At 47.8% G+C, this 19,095-nt stretch overlaps 1 protein-coding gene across 1 annotated transcript in view; it reads left to right on the forward strand.

The window, feature by feature from the left end:
* The first annotated feature begins 11,824 nt into the window (after positions 1 to 11,824).
* GATA4 (GATA binding protein 4) overlaps positions 11,825 to 19,095 on the forward strand; it is an 11,361-nt gene continuing 4,090 nt past the window's right edge. The window contains exons 1-3 of the mRNA XM_011942824.1: positions 11,825 to 11,998; positions 13,015 to 13,140; positions 18,225 to 18,312. Of these exons, the coding sequence (XP_011798214.1) occupies positions 11,834 to 11,998; positions 13,015 to 13,140; positions 18,225 to 18,312 (379 nt within the window). The 5' untranslated portion in view covers positions 11,825 to 11,833. The remainder of the gene's footprint in view (positions 11,999 to 13,014; positions 13,141 to 18,224; positions 18,313 to 19,095) is intronic.

Below are 19,095 nucleotides of genomic sequence, written 5' to 3' on the forward strand. Positions count from 1 at the left end.
CCAGACTAGCCCAGCTTAAGTCTCCTCTGGCCAAAGCTCCATTGCGGTCTTCCTAATAAATAAAAGGAGCCAGAACCATATCACTGAGCATTAGAAGCCAGGCCAGTGTTCCCTGGGGCTGAGTCTGGGGCTCCCTGGGGCTCCCTGGGGCAGGAGCTAGGGTGCTGTGAGAGATGACAGCGGGTCAACAGCTTTAGGAGTGCAGCAAAGCTAAGGACGCACTTGGGAAATGGGTTCCATTTTCTCATTAGGGAATGAAGATGCTTTTGTAGGAAAGTAAGGTGGGAGAAAAGATGCTTTTGTGGAAAAATCTGAAAATGGAACCTGCCCAGCTTTAAATTAAAAATGTTACTGCATGAAAGAGTGATGATGCTAGCCCATGACATATTTCTGTACTTTATTTAACATGCCAAAGAATCATAGGCCAGGTGCGATGGCTCACGCCTGTAATCCTAGCACTTTGGGAGCCCAAGCCTGGCGAATCACCTAAGGTCAGGAGTTCAAGACCAGCCTGACCAAGATGGTGAAACCCCATCTCTGCTAAAAATACAAAAATTAGACAGGCATGGGGGTATATACCAGTAATCCCAGCTTTTGGGGAGGCTGAGGCAGGAGAATTGCTTGAGCCCGGGAGATGGAGGTTCCAGTGAGCCAAGATCATGCCACTGAACTCCAGCCTGGGTGACAGAGCAAGACTCTGTCTCAAAAAAAAAAAAAAAAATCACTATCACAAATAAGAAATACAACAAATATTAAAATAGTTGAGTATTTAAAAGTTACACAACAGCAAACAATGAGAAGTACCTCCATGAGCCACCAAGACGCCTCTCTGGAAGCAACCAGTATGATCAGTTTCTTGTCTGTCCTCCTAAAAATGTTCATTGTATATATAAACAAATCCATGTATAGATTCTTCTCCCCTTCTTTTTGTAAGAGAATATCAATGTATTGTCCATGCCTTCTAATATTTCACAGCATATACTGGCAAGAATTCCATATCAGTACATGAAGGCCATTGTTTATGGCTACATAGTCATAACTAAGTCATACATAGTATGCCTTAATTGAATTAACCGGTCCTGTATTGATGAACATAAGAGTGGTTTTTCCAGTCCTCTGCTATGGAAAAACATGCCATAGTGAATCTCCTTGTATATAAACCATTTTACACAAAAGTAATCTGGAGGATAAATTCCTGGAAGTGGAGTTTCTGGATCAAGTGACACATGCATTTATACTTTTGATAAGATATTGCCAAATTGCTTTCCCCACTGGCTGTGGGGCTGTACCATGTCACGCTTCCCATCAAGACCCAAAGTGACTGCTTCCCCACATCCCCCAACCCCAAGGCACACTAAAATGACTGAGGCAAGCTGGGAGGAGCCTGGAGAGGGGCATCATCACAACACAGTGATTTGGAGGAACCAGGACCAGTGCCAGACTTTGTCCACAGTGTGACGGGCAAGCTCTTCATGTACATTCTACCCTGGCTGGGACTGTACCCCGAAGGGAGGGTTCTCTCCCTTTCTTTCTGTAGGGTGGGAGGAATAGTTGGTGCCATAGCGATGCCTGAGCCCAGATGGGGCTGCCACTGTGGTGGGGAGGCAGCTGGGCCCAAAGTGGAAAAAGTACTTCGTATTTTTTCTTTCAGACCGGGAGGATCCCAGGAAATTGAAGAAAATAAACATCTCCGATCCTGCAGTGCCTAGGCAGAGATGCTTGTTTAATTAACTGCATATTTAACTAATTTAAACCATGTTACAGGAAGGGAAAATATGAAGAACATAGTCTATCCAGTTGTCATTTAATAAACCAACTCCAATTCCCGTATGGCTTTACTGAAACTTTGTTTTTGTATTCTTTCTTCTACCATTGGGCATCTTGGTTGTTTCCAGTATTTGGCAGGAACATCTGAAAAGTAGACATTTTCCCTTTAAAAACAATTTATTCCAGTGAATTAATTAGAGCAGTTTTATTGCTAGCAAGAGTGGGCTGGCTTTTAGTGCAACGCGGTGTAATTTTCCATATACATCCATTATATATGATTTTACATACACACATATATGCACACATGTATGTGTACACACACACACACACACACACGGAAACTTCTGGCCCTGCATAGATAATTCTCACAGCTGAATTATGGTGTGTGTCCAGGAACAGGGCATCCCAGTGGCCAGGCAGCCCGGCCGGCCGGAAGCCCAGCCCTGTCCCATCGTCATTTCGGCCGCCTCACGGGACTCTAGGCGCTGGGTTTGTTGAAACCCGATGGTTCCGTGTGCAGAGCTTCTGTTATGTGCAGAGCTTCTGTCGTGCGCGGAGCTTCTGTCGTGGGTGCGGAGTTTCTGTCGTGTCTGGAGCACCTGCTGTGTGCCAGGTGCTGCAGGTGGCGGGGTCCAGCGGAGAGCAGTGCGGTGCTGTGGAAGGTGAGGACTGGGAGCTCAGATGAGGCACTTGCCCGGCCTGCTCTGCACCTTGGTTTCCTCTTCTGAATGTTCACGGAATAGCCCAGACCCAGCTGGCAGTTTTAAGACTGTACCACTGTGCCAACTGCCCCTTGCTCCTGGACCCTCACAGCCTCTCCCACAGTAGGACGGGGGATGTGCAGAGTGAGCCAACTCAACAAGGCAGTGGACAGGGAAGCGGCGGCGGGGGCGCCCTTTGCTTGCAGTCCCCAGAGGCCAGGAAGGAGTAAATATTTTCAAGTGCTGTTCCCCGGCCAGGGCTACCCTGGCTGTATCTGAGCTTGAAGCTGGAAGTCCCAGGAGCTGCAGGAACCAGTGCCTAATGTGGTGTCCTGGCCTCTTTCCTGGCATGCTGCGTGTGGCTTGTCTGGGAGGGGGCAAGTAAGCCGTATTACCTGTCAGCTGGGACACTAGGGAGACACGGAGAGGAGGGATCAGCATGTCAGAGATGCAGGTCTGACAGTGAGGTCTGCAGAGGGTTGCCACACACCCTGGTGTTAATTAAGATTGTGCTTTAAGAATAATTAGTAATGTGCCCCCTCCCCTCAGAAGTGTCCCATTTTGTATGGTGAGTCACAGGGCTCCCAGATTAACCCGGGGAGGGGGACAGCACAAAGAGGAGAACATTGTCCCAGGTTTCGCGGTGGGGACTGCCGGGCAGGGTCTCTGCAGACACAGCAGCTGGGAGGCCCAGGCCCCTGCACTCTGGGACTGATCGTAGCTTCCCACACGGAGGCCCCCAGGAAAGCTCCACAGCTCTGTCACCTGAGGGTCTTTGTAAAAAATGTATTGGTATAGGGGCAAAATGCCGGCACTGGGGAGAGTTTTCAAATAGAAATGTAGAGCTCACTGCAGTCTTTCAGTATTCCCTTCCTTTCTTTGTTCCTTTTCCATTTTTTTTGGAGACAGGGTCTCACTGTGTCTCCCAGACTGTACTACAGTGGCATGATCACAGCTCACTGCAACCTCTGCCTCCTGGGTTTGAGCAATTCTCCTGCCTCAGCCTCCCGAGTAGCTGGAATTACGGGGGTGCACCAACATGCCCACCTATTTTTTATATTTTTGGTAGAGACAGACTTTCACCATGTTGGCCAGGCTGGCCTTGAACTCTTGACCTCAAGTGTTCCACCCGCTTCGGCCTCCCAAAGTGCTGGGATTACAGGCATGAGCCACCATACCTGGCCCTTTGCCTGTTTTTAAAATGATATCCCAGCCTGTGGTTCTCTGGTGGGAAGGGGCCATGGTGACCATTTTCTGGGAGTCTGCATGTTTAGTGTCGAGATATAGCAAATGAAGTCATATTCACCACAATACGTTTGTTTCATTTGTTTCAAGAAAGTGCTTGTGGCCAGAAGTGGTGGCTCATGCCTGTAATACCAATACTTTGGGAGGCTGAGGCGGGAGGATTGCTTGAACTCAGGAGTTCAAGATCAGCCGGGGCAACATAGTAAGACCCCATGTCTACAAAATGCTACAAAAACTAGCTGAGCGTGGTGGTGTCCACCTGTAGTCCCAGCTACTCAGGAGGTTCAGGCAGGAGGATCGCTTGAGGCCAGGAAGTCGAGGCTGCAATTAGCTGTGACTGAGCTACTGGACTCCAGCCTAGGTGACAGAGCAAGACTCCATTGCAAAAAAAAAAAAGTCCTGTGAGAGTAATGCAACAGTCCACAGGTTCATGGATTTAGCTCTATGGCATTGTCATTGCAGAGACTCAAATTTGAATTCAGAAGCACCCTACATTTCTCCTGGAGCCAACAACTGATCCTGCATTTTATGGGGAAATCTTTATGCCATAATTATAGACCCACGTGTAGGGGTTCTTGAAGGTCTCAAAATCTAATCTTGACAATGATGAAGGCCAGGAAGCATTTCCCAAGTGGGTGAGCTGAGAAGCATTGAAACAGAGATGCTGGGAAGTTTCTGGGATCAGACACGCTGGGAAAACAGAGCACGCTTGGGCTCTGGACTCCTACAGCCCTTGCTGCTCACAGGTCAAATCGAGACTGATTTTCTCTCTGCTGCCAGCTACTGCCGCTGGGGAAAGGGTCAGGGATGGCCAAGACATCTGTGGGCAGAGCTGGTGGGACCCTGGCCTGCGGTTAAGAGGCTGACTGGCCAGCCTGGGTTTGATCCCATCTCCGCTGTTGATTAGCTCTGTGGCCCCGGGCAGAATCTGTTTTCTAAAGCACACGAACGTTCCTCCATTGCCATCCCTCTCCGGGACCAGCCTCCCACGCTGACCCTGCTATGAGCACAGACCAGGCAGGTGCAGAGGTGCTGGGAGTTCTCAGACCTCCAGGGAGGAGCCGCTGGCGCCCAAGGTGTCGGGGGCTGGAGTCTTTCCATAGTTCCTCCAGTGACAGGTGTGGTTGCATGTTACAGCCTTCAAGCTCATCTTTCTCTTTGTCATTTGTAAAACCTCTTTGCATATGAGCAGGTGTATTTTCCTCTATCATTTGATCTTCAACCTCTTCCTCCTCTGTCTCTCTGGACATTCCCCCCACCCTCATTCTTGTGTTTGTCTTTTTTGTTTTGTTTTATTTTGTTTTTTTCCTTTCACAATGTCCTTGCCTGTTTGTGATTCAGGGAAAAAAAAAAAGAAAAAAAACCGAGTCACATTCCGTCACTCCAGCCAGCCAGCGTCCCGGGGTCTTGTGCTTTATAAGGGTCAGCAGCGGAGGCCTTGGACTCTGTGGGGTGACTCTGCAAGGTGGGCAGTAACTGGTAACCTCCTCTGTTCAGCGGCTGCAGGAGCTTCCAAAATAGGTGATTTCATCCCCTGGCCGGAGCCCGCTGGGGCTGTGCGGGCCTCCCCGTGACAGCCTCCTGTCACAGGCATCTGCCGAGCCTGACGAAGCCCAGAAGACGCAGGGCTCAAGAGCTGCCAGGAAAACCTCAGGCTTTGTTTGGGCCTCGTGCCCCACACCCAGGCGCCAGCCGCAGGGACAGATCCGGGCCTGTCGGGAAATCCAGGCTCCATCTCTAGTGAACTCTGGATGGGACGTGGGCCTGGGGTTCAGCAAGGGACCTTTGGGTGGGGCTGAGACTTCGCTCTGAAACGCTTTTAGTTCCCAGGGAACGGTCTCTGGGCAGGTCCCTCCCCTCCTGCCCAGTCTGGGCCGAGGTCTGGCCTTTTCCAAGAAGCCTTCTGGGTTGCATCTCCCTGGCCCCCCAGCCCTTCTTGTGTGGCACTGCCCAGCTGCCCCGGGCACGGGCCCTTTCCACTGTTGATGTGTCTCTCCCTGAACGTCCGTTATGCTGAAGATCTGAAGCTGGAGGTGGTGGACTGGGCACCGGTGGGAGGCCCAGGCCCACTGCAGTTTGTCACCTCAAAGGTAGCGATTAGTTTTGAGTTGTGCATGCCCAGCTAGACCAAAACAACTTAGGGCAAGGAGTTAGCGTGGGTTTTTCCACCATGTTCGTTATGTCTAGCACTCGCACAGGGGCGCGTATACAGACACACGGCAAACGTTTGCGCTTCAGACATTGCAGTGAAGGGGCTGAGACCCATCACCTCTGCCTCCAGGCACGAGGGTGAGGCTCTTTCCAGCGCAAGCTGGGGCTCAACACCAGCTCTCCCCAGCAGGTGGAGGTCTGAGGGGCGCATCTGCAGGAGAGCAGACCAGGCTCTGTGGCGCCGATGGGGCGGCAGCAGTGGCCTGAGCTGTCTCCGCAGCAGCCAGCAGTGCCCAGGGGAGGGAGTGGAGAGCGGAACCGTGACCCTGGCCTCTGATTCCTCTCCCTTTCTTCCTCCCATGCCTTCCCTCTCCCGGCCCTGATTGGCTTCCCCTTGTTGGGGTGGGTGGGCTCCCCAGGATGGATGGAGCAGGTCAGGGGAGAGGAGAGGTCGGAGTCTTTGCCTCTGGTTGCGTCAGTTCTTTGTAGGGAAGTCAGGGGTGGGATGTTTCAACCTCCTGCCTGCATTCTTCTTCCAGGCACGAGGGTGGGAGTAGTTTGCCTTCATTCATAGGAGCGTCCGTACTGCACGGGATGTCTGAGAAATCAGACTATCAGACTTGGTTTCCGCTCTAAAAAAGCTTTGTTTTAGCAGGGTATGGATGGAAGTGAGGAGTGAGATCCGCACCCTTGGAGTTAGGACATAGTTTATTTTGTGCTTTTCATTGCTAAACTAATCATTAATTCATACTTCCATGAGCAACAACTTGGAGACCGAGGAAGTGTACACGGTCAGCCTTGCCGTCAGTTGGTTCCCGGCTTGCAGTCTCAAATCTGACGGCTGAGAGCGACAGACAGTTCTGAGCATAGCCCCAGTGGTCTAAGAAGGGTCAGATTCCCCAGTCTCCTGGCTCTTTTATCTGTCTTCCCCTCCTCCAATAACCAGCGCCAAGGTTTGTCATGGTCTCTTCCATTCCCTCCTGACCCCTCCAACTTCAGCCTCCTAACAATAATCCATCATTGTTATCTCATTTGATGTTTGCAAAGCACTTTACAGCCATTGTTGTAAGTTTTTCCTCTCATTTGCAAAGTACTTTACAACTATTATTACAAGTCTTTCCTCCAAACGTGGGTGATGCCTTCCAAGTGGCTGGAGCAGTTCCAGGGATGCCAGCACTGGGTGGGAGTGGCTGCATCCGAGGCCACAGCTGTGCCCCTGGCTTCAGAATCATTCTTCCCTCTCAGTACCTTTCCTAGGAAGGAAGGAGAAGTGGTGCTTACCGAGGTTCATACCAGATGTGAGTGCTAGTTTGGGACTTAGTGCTGTGTTTGTCATTTAACATTATAGGGTCAACATTTTCCTCTATGATTACCTTGTTTTTATAGTCATTGTTTAAAAATGTGTGTAACATTTCATTGACCAGGTTGGATGGCAAGATTTTGTGGTCAGAAATATGGAAACCTCTGCAGATTTGGAGGTGTTGCAGGGTGTCTGTTGGGTGTCTTTAGGAAGCATAGCCTTTACTTGGGCGGTTTTGGTAACCCCTGACCCTTCTATCACAATGGGACTTTTATGCTGGTGGGAATTCCACACTTTCTGCCCTAGACAATTAGGGTCTGCCATGAGTCCCCCACTCTGCTGAGGGTATGTTCCAAAAACAAACCGAGTAATATTATTACTCATTATTGATATTCAAATCCAAGTTGTCCAAATAGATCACTAGCATTCTGAGACCTGGGTTTCCTCCTGGCTCCTGTGACATCTAACAGAGTGATTAAATAGCAGATGCTCAGTAAATATTTGTTGGTGACAAATACATATTTGGCGACCTCCAGTGACTTTACCTGGACAGTAAAATAGTTGCTTGAATGCGGAACCCAACTTTGAGGTGAGCCTGCAGGACCGTCCGAGGCAGACCTGTGTGTTGGGTTCTCAAGGCAGCCAAAGGTGAGTCAGCAGCTGAGAGGACGCTGCAGGGATTCCTGGGTCCGTTAATAAGATTCTGGGGGGGACACGGTGGCTCACGCCCATAATCCCAGCACTTTGGGAGGCTGAGGTGGGAGAATCCCTTGAGCTTAGGAGTTCAAGACCAGTCTGTACAACATAGTGAGAGCTTGTCTCTACCAAAAATACAAAAAAAAAAAAAAAAAAAATTAGCAAGGCATGGTGGCAGGCACCTGTAGTCCCAGATACTTGGGAGGCTGAGGCGGGAGGAGTGCTTGAGCCCAGGAGGTTGAGGCTACAGTAAGCCAAGATCGCAGCACTGTACTCCAGCCTGGGGGACCGAGTGAGACCCTGTCTCAAAAAAAAGTTTTTCTTTACATCAGTGTAGTGTGGGAAGAAGAAAAAAAACACTCCATTCCTGCATATAAAACAGTAATTGTGAGAAGAAAAGAGAACCTCCCCTCCGAACAAGAGGAACACATTATGAGATGTTTTTGACTTAAATGAACCAGAATGTAGGAGAGAAGCCAGTTTGCTTATTTTTAAGAGTGTGATTCTTTATCTGTTAGAGCAACATACTGAGATACTTGTGAATAAAATAATGGAAGTCTGGGATTTTCTTCAGTAGCACAATATGGGGGAAAGTGAATGGAGGTATAGATAAAACAAGATTGACCACAAATGATTGGAAACTGGATGTGATGGTTAAGTCAGAGTTCTCTTTCATATTCTGTCCACTTCTGAATATGTTTGAATTTTTTCATAATAAAGAAAAATAGGGCTGGGTGCAGTGGCTCATGCCTGTAATCCCAGCATTTTGGGAGGCCAAGGCAGGAGGATCACTTCAGCCTAGGAATTTGAGACCAGCCTGGGCAACATGGTGAAACCTTGTCTCTACAAAAATTAGCTGGGGATGGTAGCGTATGCCTGTAGTCCCAGGTACTAAGGAAGCTTGCGGTTGCAGGGCCCACTGCACTCCAGCCTGGGTAACAGAGTGAGACCCTGTCTAAAAAGATAGAAAAAGAAAAATAGGCTGAGGCAGGAGGATCTCTTGAGGCCAGGAGTTGGTGGCTGCAGTGAGCTACGATTGCACCACTGCACTCCAGCTTGGGTGACAGAGTCCCATCTCTAAAGAGAAAAATAAAATAAAAAAGGAAACCAGAATGAGAGAGTTGTGCTAGGTTTGGACCGGAAAGGTGATCTTACAAGGCCTCTATGTCCAAGTGTCATTCAGGCCAGACTGTGCGTCTTGGTTCAGTTTTGAGGTGGTAGTGCCACCTAGTGTTTATTGCTGACACCCAACAAAATGACGACGTTGCCCGCGCCCACCTCCTGCTGTGGAGTTGGCTTGGTCTAATGTCCTTCTGTAAATTCCTGGCCTTTCGAATCCCCTCATGAGCAGGCCTGGATGAAAGAAGTGAGGCTGACAGGCCATAGGCACCGACTGTAGAGGTGGCAACAGTAGTGTTAATTGTGGGGGTCCAGCTGTGAACAAGTCTTGGGCGGGAGTGGCCGCATCTCATGTATGGGTCTGAGGGCAGGCGACCTTGGTAGAGGCTGTCAGTGTGACCCAGGTGTAAAAATAGCCTCTGCTGTGACGCCTGTGCTCCGCTCCCTGGCCTGAGCAAATAGCCCCTCACACCTGCACACTGTTTACTCGGTGTGGACACACAGCTACCTGTTTGCAGGTGCAAATGACTGTTTGTGTACCCAGAGTTGGGGGGAGGGCCCCCCACCATGCTTTTCTCTGGCCCACATTCCCTTAGAGCAAGTAGCTGGGCCACAGAACTAACAAAATGTGCAACCTTAACCCCCGCCCGGGCTGGGTCCTATTGGAAAGAGAGCTCTTCACCACCCGTCCTCCCAACTCAGTAAAAGCTCCCCTCTCCACTAGAGAAGAATCTGCCCTTGCCTCTGGCGGCAGCATAGGAAGAATCTGGAGACCAAGGTAGATGTGTTTAGGGACAGTAAATTAGGATAACATGAAGTCAGAGAGACTTCTGGAGATTGTGAGCCAGGCTTATATAGACTACAGGGAATAAGAAAACTGGCCCAGCCTCTCTCATCAGGGTGCGGAGAACGGGCACAAGTGGAACCTGTCAGTTGTAACGTTCATCCAACCGGGTTGGATGGCAAGATTTTGTGGTCAGAAATATGGAAACTTCTGCAGATTTGGAGGCGTTGCAGGGTGTCTGTTGGGTGTCTTTAGGAAGCATAGCCTTTACTTGGGCTGTTTTGGTAACCCCTGACCCTTCTATCACAATGGGACTTTTATGCTGGTGGGAATTCCACACTTTCTGCCCTAGACAATTAGGGTCTGCCATGAGTCCCCCACTCTGCTGAGGGTATGTTCTAAAAACAAACCGAGTAATATTATTACTCATTATTGATATGACATGGACATGTCATATGGATATGTCTAATATTAATGAGTAATATTATTACTCATTATCCATAGACATGGACAATAAAGGTGATGGCGGGGAGGAGTGAGCGAGTGAAGGCAGCGGCAGACCCAGCAGCCTTGTGGTGGTCGGGGAGACGCTCCGCTCATGTGAGCAGCTCTAAGGTGCCATTGCTTATAATATGCACCTTTATTTTATATACCAATAAGCAAGAAAGACGTCAAACTATGATATAGCAGCCCATACAGGTATATTAAAACAAAAAAAATGAATGAATGAAGCGTTTTTTTTGCTGGACAGTTAGAAAATTCCAAAAACTTAAAATAAATCTAGTGCCTTTGACTCAGAAATTCTACCTCTCGGAGACTATCCTAAGGAATAACTAGAAATGCACAGATTTATGCACAAAACAAGCAGTGTTTACGTAACAAGAATCCAAAATTGGATGAAAATTAATAGTTGAATGATACTAGTTAAATGATGGCACGTTTATATGATGGAATAATGATATGAGTTTATAAAGAATTTTATAAAATGAGTTTATAAAGAATTTCTCATTGAGAAAATGTTTTGGTATTAAGCAAAAGACCCACACAGACTCAGAATTATATAGCTTGGCAAAAATATGTATCAACATATGAAAGTTTCACAAGCTTGGGTGTGGTGTACTCACCCAGTACTTTGGGAGGCCAAGGTGGGCGGACCACATGAGGTCAGGAGTTCGAGACCAGCCTGACCAACATGGTGAAACCCCATCTCTACTAAAAGCACAAAATTAGCTGGGTGTGGTGGTGGATGCCTGTAATCCTAGCTACTTGGGAGGCTGAGGCAGGAGAATCGCGTGAACCCGGGAGGCAGAGGTTGCAGTGAGCTGTGATTGTGCCATTGCACTCCAGCCTAGGCAACAAGAGTGAAACTCCATCTCAGAAAAAGAAAAGTCTCACAAAGGGCTGGGCACAGTAGCTCCTGCAGGTAGTCTCAGCACTTTGGGAGGCTGAGGCTAGAGGATCACTTGAGCCCAGGGGTTCAAGGCTGGACTGAGTTATGATCGCACCACTGTACTCCAGCCTGGGTGACAGAGGGACCCTGTCTCTGATAAAAAGAATAAAATACAGTCTTACAAAGGATACAATAGAACCAAGTGCTGAAAACATTAGTGACAATCTGGATTTTCCTTATATATTTTGGCACTGATTTTCCTAAGGTAAATATTTATACCTTTATGCAAAGGGAAAAGTAATCTTACTAACTTTGAAAAGGAACAAGAGAGCGCAAGAAGGTTTGCGTGGACCTCAGCGTGAGGTGAGAGGCCTGGGGCTGCAGGCTCTCAGTGTGATATCTGCACCGAAATCCAGGTGTCCTGCCTCCCAGCCCAGGACGCGGGTGATCACTGCAACCTTTCCTCTTCTCATGCTCAGGGGAGCTCGCAGTGTCTAGGATTAGGGGGCAGGGGCTGAAGTCAGAGTGAGGAAGAGCAAGAGCAGCCCAAGGTGGTCTTCTCCTTCCAAGGAAAGGGTATTGTTTCTGCGCTCTCTAGATGCTCAGATGTAAGAGAGGGGCATAAACAAAGAGTTAATCCTCTGTGTCTTTTCTTGTCTGTTCTCCCCGACTCGGTAGACATGTTTGACGACTTCTCAGAGGGCAGAGAGTGTGTCAACTGCGGGGCGATGTCCACCCCACTCTGGAGGCGAGACGGGACGGGTCACTACCTGTGCAACGCCTGCGGCCTCTACCACAAGATGAACGGCATCAACCGGCCGCTCATCAAGCCCCAGCGCCGGCTGGTAAGCCCCTGCCTCGCGGCCTCCTCTCGGCACCTGGCTGCAGGGCTCTCGCCTTGGTGGGACGTCCTCTGGTTTTGAGTTTTGGAACTTGAGGGTGCGGATCAGGGGATCAGACGGGTGAGAGCGCCACCGTAACTCTCACAACTTCAGAGTGAGCTGGAGCCACCAGAGTGATCCAGGCTGTCCAGTTCAACCTCTTCGGCGCACAGAAACGGAAAGTGAGGCTCAGAAAAGCTAGTGGCCTTGCTCACAGCCACTAAGGTACTGAGTCTCCCATCTGGAACTCTGGAACCAAAATCCAGGCTTCCTGGTTCCCACTCCAGTGTCGACTGGAGTATCTCCTCCATCCACAGCAACCCTGCAAGGAAGGTCACCTCAGAGGCTGGTTCTATCCTGACCTCAGTTGATCAGTTAATAAGTCCCCAAGCTCAGAAGTGCAAGCAGCTTGTGTCGGGCCCCGTGGCTGGGGAAGAGTTTGGGCCTGGGGCTTGGCTCTTCGCTTCATGCTCCTTTTTAATGTAATTTGATTCTGATCAACACCAACCAGATTGCACTATATTAAGGAGGGAAGAACAGAGGGGATAAACCCTGGTGCCTCCCTTTCTTGAGGTCCCAGGGCCATTCAGACTTTGATACCATTTGGACACCGTGATTCCTCACTCTCCGTCTGTGCCTGGCACCTGCAGCTTCTTTCAGGAGAAGCTTTCCTTCCCGCAGTGTCCGGCGCCCACTGGGTTATTTGCCTGATGGTGAAGGATGGTAGGACTGGAAACCAGGTCTTCAGTGCCCACGTTCGCTCTCCTCGTGCAGCAGCAACCTTGTTCTGATTTACTCCTCGCAGCGGCTCAGGTGACAGGAGAGTTAGGTGCTGTCACAGGTCAGAGATCTCATGCAGGGTCATTAGGGCCCAGCCCTGCCTCCCGTTAGGGAGGCCCAACTCCGCAGTCGCACGCGAGGTGGAAGGGGCAGTGCCCCCCTTTTACTTGGACATGAAGGGTCTGTTTCCTGTCTTGCAGTCCGCCTCCCGCCGAGTGGGCCTCTCCTGTGCCAACTGCCAGACCACTACCACCACGCTGTGGCGCCGCAACGCGGAGGGCGAGCCTGTGTGCAATGCCTGTGGCCTCTACATGAAGCTCCATGGGGTACGTGGGTCCCACGCCCACGCGGCATCCTTGCCTTCTGATGCCCATCTCTCAGTCATCGCTTGTCTTCTTCCTTTGGACTAGCATTCATTTTCCCTTCTTAACAAAGATACTTAGATTTGGAAGGGACTTTCAACAACTTTGCTGGCCTCTTCCGTCCTTTACATTGCATAAGTGAATTTTCCATTTTACAGATGAGCAGGCCATATTTATGTATAGCAGCTTGATAGGCAACAAAGGCGGCATTTCGATTCAGTGGATAAGAAGCTTAAGGATAGTTGCATTGACAAAATTGGCTGTTCATTTGGAAAACAAAAGGAAAGCATCACCTCCACCTCTTACTTAAACAAAAATAAACTTAGGTGAATTAAAGATATTAAATGTAAAATATCTTTGAAATAAACTAAAAGTAAGGCAGGCATCATGACTCATGCCTGTAATCCCAGCACTTTGGGAGGCCGAGGCAGGAGGAGTGCATGAGCTCAGGAGTTCAAGACCAACCTGGAAACTCTGCCTCTACTGAAAAAAAAAAAACTAGCTGGGCATGGTGGTGCATGCCTCTAGTCCCAGCTACTTAGGAGGCTGAGATAGGAGGATGGCTTGAGCTTAGGAGTTTGAGGCTGCAGTGAGCTCTGATTGTGCCACTGCACTCCAGCCTGAGTTACAAAGTGAGACCCTGTCTCCAAAAAATAAAAATATTAGATAATAAAATACTACAAAAAAAAATCAGACGATAAAAACACTGGAAAAAAATGTAAGGGGAAGTATTTATATAACTTTGGGGATGGGAGAACTTCTTAAACAATATTTTAAAACTTTTTAGCCATATAAAAATAGTTAGATAGATTTGATTTTGCAAATATTTACTATTAGTGCCTGGAAATGATAGCTAGGGAAAGTAAAGACCAATACACACAGTACCAGAAAAAGGGTTAATATTTCCAGAATTACACGGAGCTTCTACAAAACTCTTTACATTTTTATTGGAACATTCTCCATTATACAGTGTTAACAAAAAGGCAAGGTGCAGAACACTACTTACTATGGCACTATTTTTATAAATATGAGGAAGAACATAATTTATACATGGTTGCTTCCATGTACACAGAGCACCTCTGGTAGGATATGTAGAGGTTGGTCACATGGTCACATGTATGCATATATGTGTACATGGGGTGCCTCCAGGAGAAAAACTGGGATCCTGGGGAGAAGGGATTGGAAGGACACTTTTTTTGCTGTGTACCCCCTTGGTACCTTAGACGGTACATTTGCAAGTCTTAATTGTTCAAATACAAGTTAAATTAAAACCAAACCAGAAACAGATAGACCTTATAGCCTAATAAGAAGAGAACACTTGATCTTTCCCCCACTTCCCCCAAATGGGCAAAAGATACGAACTGACATCTCACAGAAGCTGTCCAGATAGCCATGAAACATGTGCAGACATGCTGAATCTCACTGAAAATCAGGGAAATGTACCTGAAAATGACCACGAAAGTCCCTATTTTGCCCATATATTTGGCAAAAATTAAAATGTGTGCTGCTATGGATTTGGGGAATTAGATACTCTCATGTATTATTGATTTGTATTTGAATAACTGCATCTATTAACTTAGTGGTATTTTTAAAGGTTAAAACCATCAACACCTTTCTATCTGGCAGGTCTACTGTTGGGAAACTAGCCTATAAAAAATAACCAGTACATGATGACCTTTGAACCATTTATTGCTGCATTGTTTTTGGTGGCAAAAACTAGAAACCACCTTAAAACCCCATAAAGGAATGGTTGAAAAAATTCTGGTATATCCCCAAATGTGGAATATTGAGGAGAAATTTAAAAATAGTAATCTAGAGCCATGTATCTCGATCTAGAAAATGAAAAAGCACATTGCAAAGAAATATATGTAGCGTGACCCCATACTATGAGTGTTGAAGGTGCAGTAAACACACATACCTATGGGATGAGTGGACAGACCAGCGGATGGGTGAATACATACACACAGATATACATGTGTAGGTGTATCAGTCTGTTTTCACACTGCCGATAAAGACATACTCAAAATAAAAAAGTGGTTTAGTGGACTCACAGTTCCACATCGCTGGGGAGACCTCAAAATCATGGCGGAAGGGGAAAGGCACGTCTTACGTGGCAGCGGGCAAGAGAGAAGGAGAGCCGAGCAAAAGGGGCTTCCCCTGATAAAACCATTAGCTCTCATGAGACTTCCTCACTACAGTTAGAACAGTATGGGAGAGGCCGGGCGCGGTGGCTCAAGCCTGTAATCCCAGCACTTTGGGAGGCCGAGACGGGCGGATCACGAGGTCAGGAGATCGAGACCATCCTGGCTAACACGGTGAAACCCAGTCTCTACTAAAAAATACAAAAAACTAGCCGGGCGAGGTAGCGGCCGCCTGTAGTCCCAGCTACTCGGGAGGCTGAGGCAGGAGAATGGCGTGAACCCGGGAGGCGGAGCTTGCAGTGAGCTGAGATCCGGCCACTGCTCTCTAGTCCGGGCGACAGAGCGAGACTGCGCCTCAAAAAAAAAAAAAAAAAAAAAAAAGAACAGTATGGGAGAAACCACCCTGTGACTCAGTTATCTCCCCTCAGGTCCCTCCCACAACACGTGGGAATTACGGGAGCTACAATTCAAGATGAGATTTTGGTTGGGACACGGCCACACCACGTCAGTAGATACATATGTGTACACGTGTTTGAGAATTTTTTTTTAAATGTAAGAATATATAACAGGCTGTTAAATCCAGTTGCCTCATTGGGATAGGATTTACGGTAGTGGAGTGAGAGGGCTGTTACTAACTTAATCTCGTCTATCTTTTCATGATTTCTTGTTATAACGAACAAACAAATAGCTGAAGTTATGAACATTCATAAGAAAACATCTCTTTCTGCAAAGAATATAAGGGTGTTTGTTAATCACTGTAATAGCAAAAATGGAGGGGAAAAAACCTTTGGAAGGAAAATGGTTGAACTATTATTCTTCAATATGGGAATGGTACAAGAAACTTATTGGGAAATATTATATAGGTATTCAAAAGATAATATTCTCAGAAAATAAAACAATAAAATTACCACATGATCCAGCATACCATTTCTGGATATATACCCAAAAGAACTAAAGGCAGGGTCTCAGAGCTATTTGTACACTCCTGTTTATAGCAGCATGGTTCACAAATGCAGAAAGATGGAAGCAACCCAGGTGTCCATGGGGAAATGAAGGGATGAACAGAGTGTGATATATATACACGTAGGATATTATTCAGCCTTAGAAAGGAAGGGAATTCTGGCCCCTGACACCACGTGTCAAATCCTTGGAGGCAGAAAGTAGAATGGAGACTGTCGGGCTGAGGAAAGGGGGAATGAGGAGTGATGTTTAATGGGTATGGCGTTTGAGTTTTGCAAGATGAGAAGAGTTCTGGGGATGGTGGTGAGGGATGCAGAACAGTGAATGTGCTTAACACTACAGAATGATATACTTAAAAATGGTTAAGATGGTAAATCTTAAGTTACATGTATTTTATTTTACTGCAACTGAAAAAAAAGGCATACCTAAGTGAATGGAGATTAACATGAGGGGAAGATTCTTCTGAGGCTAGAATGGGCTTGAACATTTGAGGCATAGTTAGGGGGATGGGGTGGGGGAGGACACCCTCCCACAAGGTGGAAAATAGGGGTCTGGGTATAGAGTCACAGATAGGCAGATGGTGGGGTAGGGGGGTGCAAATGCTGCCCCATCTACCCACAGTTCAATAGGAGGCAAGTCCAAGTTCACATATGCTGGTGCATTTCTCGCTTAACCATTCCATGTTCATGTCTCTGAAGCAGTAATTGCTTTTCTTTCTGTATTTGCAGGTGTGGCCTTTATCGATCCCACATGGTAGACAAGCATAGCATAGAACGGGCTAAAAGACTTGGCTCAGCCTAAGAGAAACCAGATGTGGGGAGGCAACCTGCAGTCCTGCTCCCAGGACTGGCTTAGGCATCTGTGAATGGCTGTGGGGCCTGCCTCCCAACAGAACTGTGGTCAGAGTATTGTCCAGGCACATTTTATCTCAGAACCTGGTCACAGGGCAGTCTCTAGAATAATCTCTTACTGCTCCCCACCGTTCACAGAAGCACCAGTGGCTCCAGCCAGACCCAATGCAGTACAGAGCTACTAGAAGTAGAGTGATGTTACATCTCAATTCGCTGGGGCTGTTGCTGTTGAGGCCAATTTTCCCAGCACAAGTATTGATAGCACCCCCTCACTCTCGCCCCTTTTTGAGACAGGGCCTTGCTCCATCACCCAGGCTGGAGTGCCATGGCACAATCACGGCTTGCTGCAGCCTCGACTTCCTGGGTTCAAGTGATGCTCCTATCTCAGCCTTCTAAGTAGCTGCGACTACAGGCATGTACCACCATGCCCAGCTGATTTTAAAACTTTTTTGTAGAGATGGGGTCTCACTATGTTGCCAAGGATGGTCTTGAACTCCTGGACTCAAGTAATCCTCCCACCTCGGCCACCCAAAGTGCTGGGATTACAGGCATGAGCCACTGTGCCTGGCCTAGCACCCACTTTTTGTTTTCAGGGTCCTTGTGTGGATGATAAAGGCTTTTGAACATTCTGTCTCTGCTGCCTGAAATGCCTGCCTCTGTCTACTCAAAACCTTTTACAAACTCAGGTGTCACCTCCACACTGAAACCTTCCTTGATATCCTCACGTGCCCCTCTTTCCTGCTTCTCACCCCAGGACAGTTTCGTGTTTCTCTGTCTTTTTATATCACCTACCAGAGTCTGCTTATTTCTACTTGTCTCTGAATTTCTGAGGGTAGGAACTGTGTGTCTTTCGTTCCCTATTCTCCAGGCTCTAGTCAAGTCCCCATCACATCACGTAGGTGCTCGATAAGTTCTTTAAAAACAGAATTGATTTCTTTCTTGCTGAATTCCGGGGGCCTGTGCACACCGTCTGAGCCCCAGCCTTTGTGGAGAGATTGCTTAGGGGTTGCCTTCTCGCAGCAGGTGTGTGTCTTTCAGTGCTGTAGCAGATTATGTAGAAATGGAAAACCATATGTATTGACTTGTGACCCTCCAGGTCCCCAGGCCTCTTGCAATGCGGAAAGAGGGGATTCAAACCAGAAAACGGAAGCCCAAGAACCTGAATAAATCTAAGACACCAGCAGGTGAGGAAAAGATCTGTGAGTGATTATGTGAATACGTCAGAAGCCCTCAGAGTGCATAAGAATGATATTTTCTGGGTTAGGCAGGCCCAGGTATGCTGCCCAGGGTATGGTGACAGCATTGTACATCCCTGGCCTTTCAGGACAGGATGAAGAGCTCAGCAAAAAAGTAACAATTGCCATGGAACGTATTGGGAGCTTTTGCAGCAGGCTCAACTCAGGCTGGGGTCTGATCATTGCCAACTGCAAAAATCTCAGTGGGCAGGCTGGACCAGTCGAGGGCCTGCAAGAAAGAGGAACTTTACTAGGTCCCTTCATCTTCAGTGCTGCAGCCACCCAAACGCTCAGTTCCTTTCAATTTTCTTTGGGCTGACGGGGATCCAGGAGGACAGGGTCCAGTTAATCATGTTCCTAACAGATTGATCTCTAAGCCACTGGATAATTAACATCATGCAGTGCTCTGTGCTTCAGAAACGTGTTCTCCATGAACGTAAGACTCCATGAGAACCAGTTTATGATGCCATTTTAGTAACAAGCGAACTGAGGCTCATAGAGGGCGATGATTTAACGAGGGTCATACAGCCGTTAATGGGTAGAGAATTAAAACCCAAGCTTTTATGCTTCCGGGTCAATGTTCTCTTCAATATACCACTCTGCCTTCTTAATTTCTAGATTAAGAATAAGGGCTGCTCAAAAGTTGGAGGCTGCAGTGACCTGTGATCGTGCCACTGTACTCCAACCTGGAGAGCAGAGCAAGACCCCATCTTTTAAAAAAAAAAAAAAAAA

The sequence above is a fragment of the Colobus angolensis genome, unplaced genomic scaffold (genome assembly GCF_000951035.1).
Source record: "Colobus angolensis palliatus isolate OR3802 unplaced genomic scaffold, Cang.pa_1.0 Scaffold210, whole genome shotgun sequence".
NCBI classification, from domain to species: Eukaryota; Metazoa; Chordata; class Mammalia; order Primates; family Cercopithecidae; genus Colobus; species Colobus angolensis.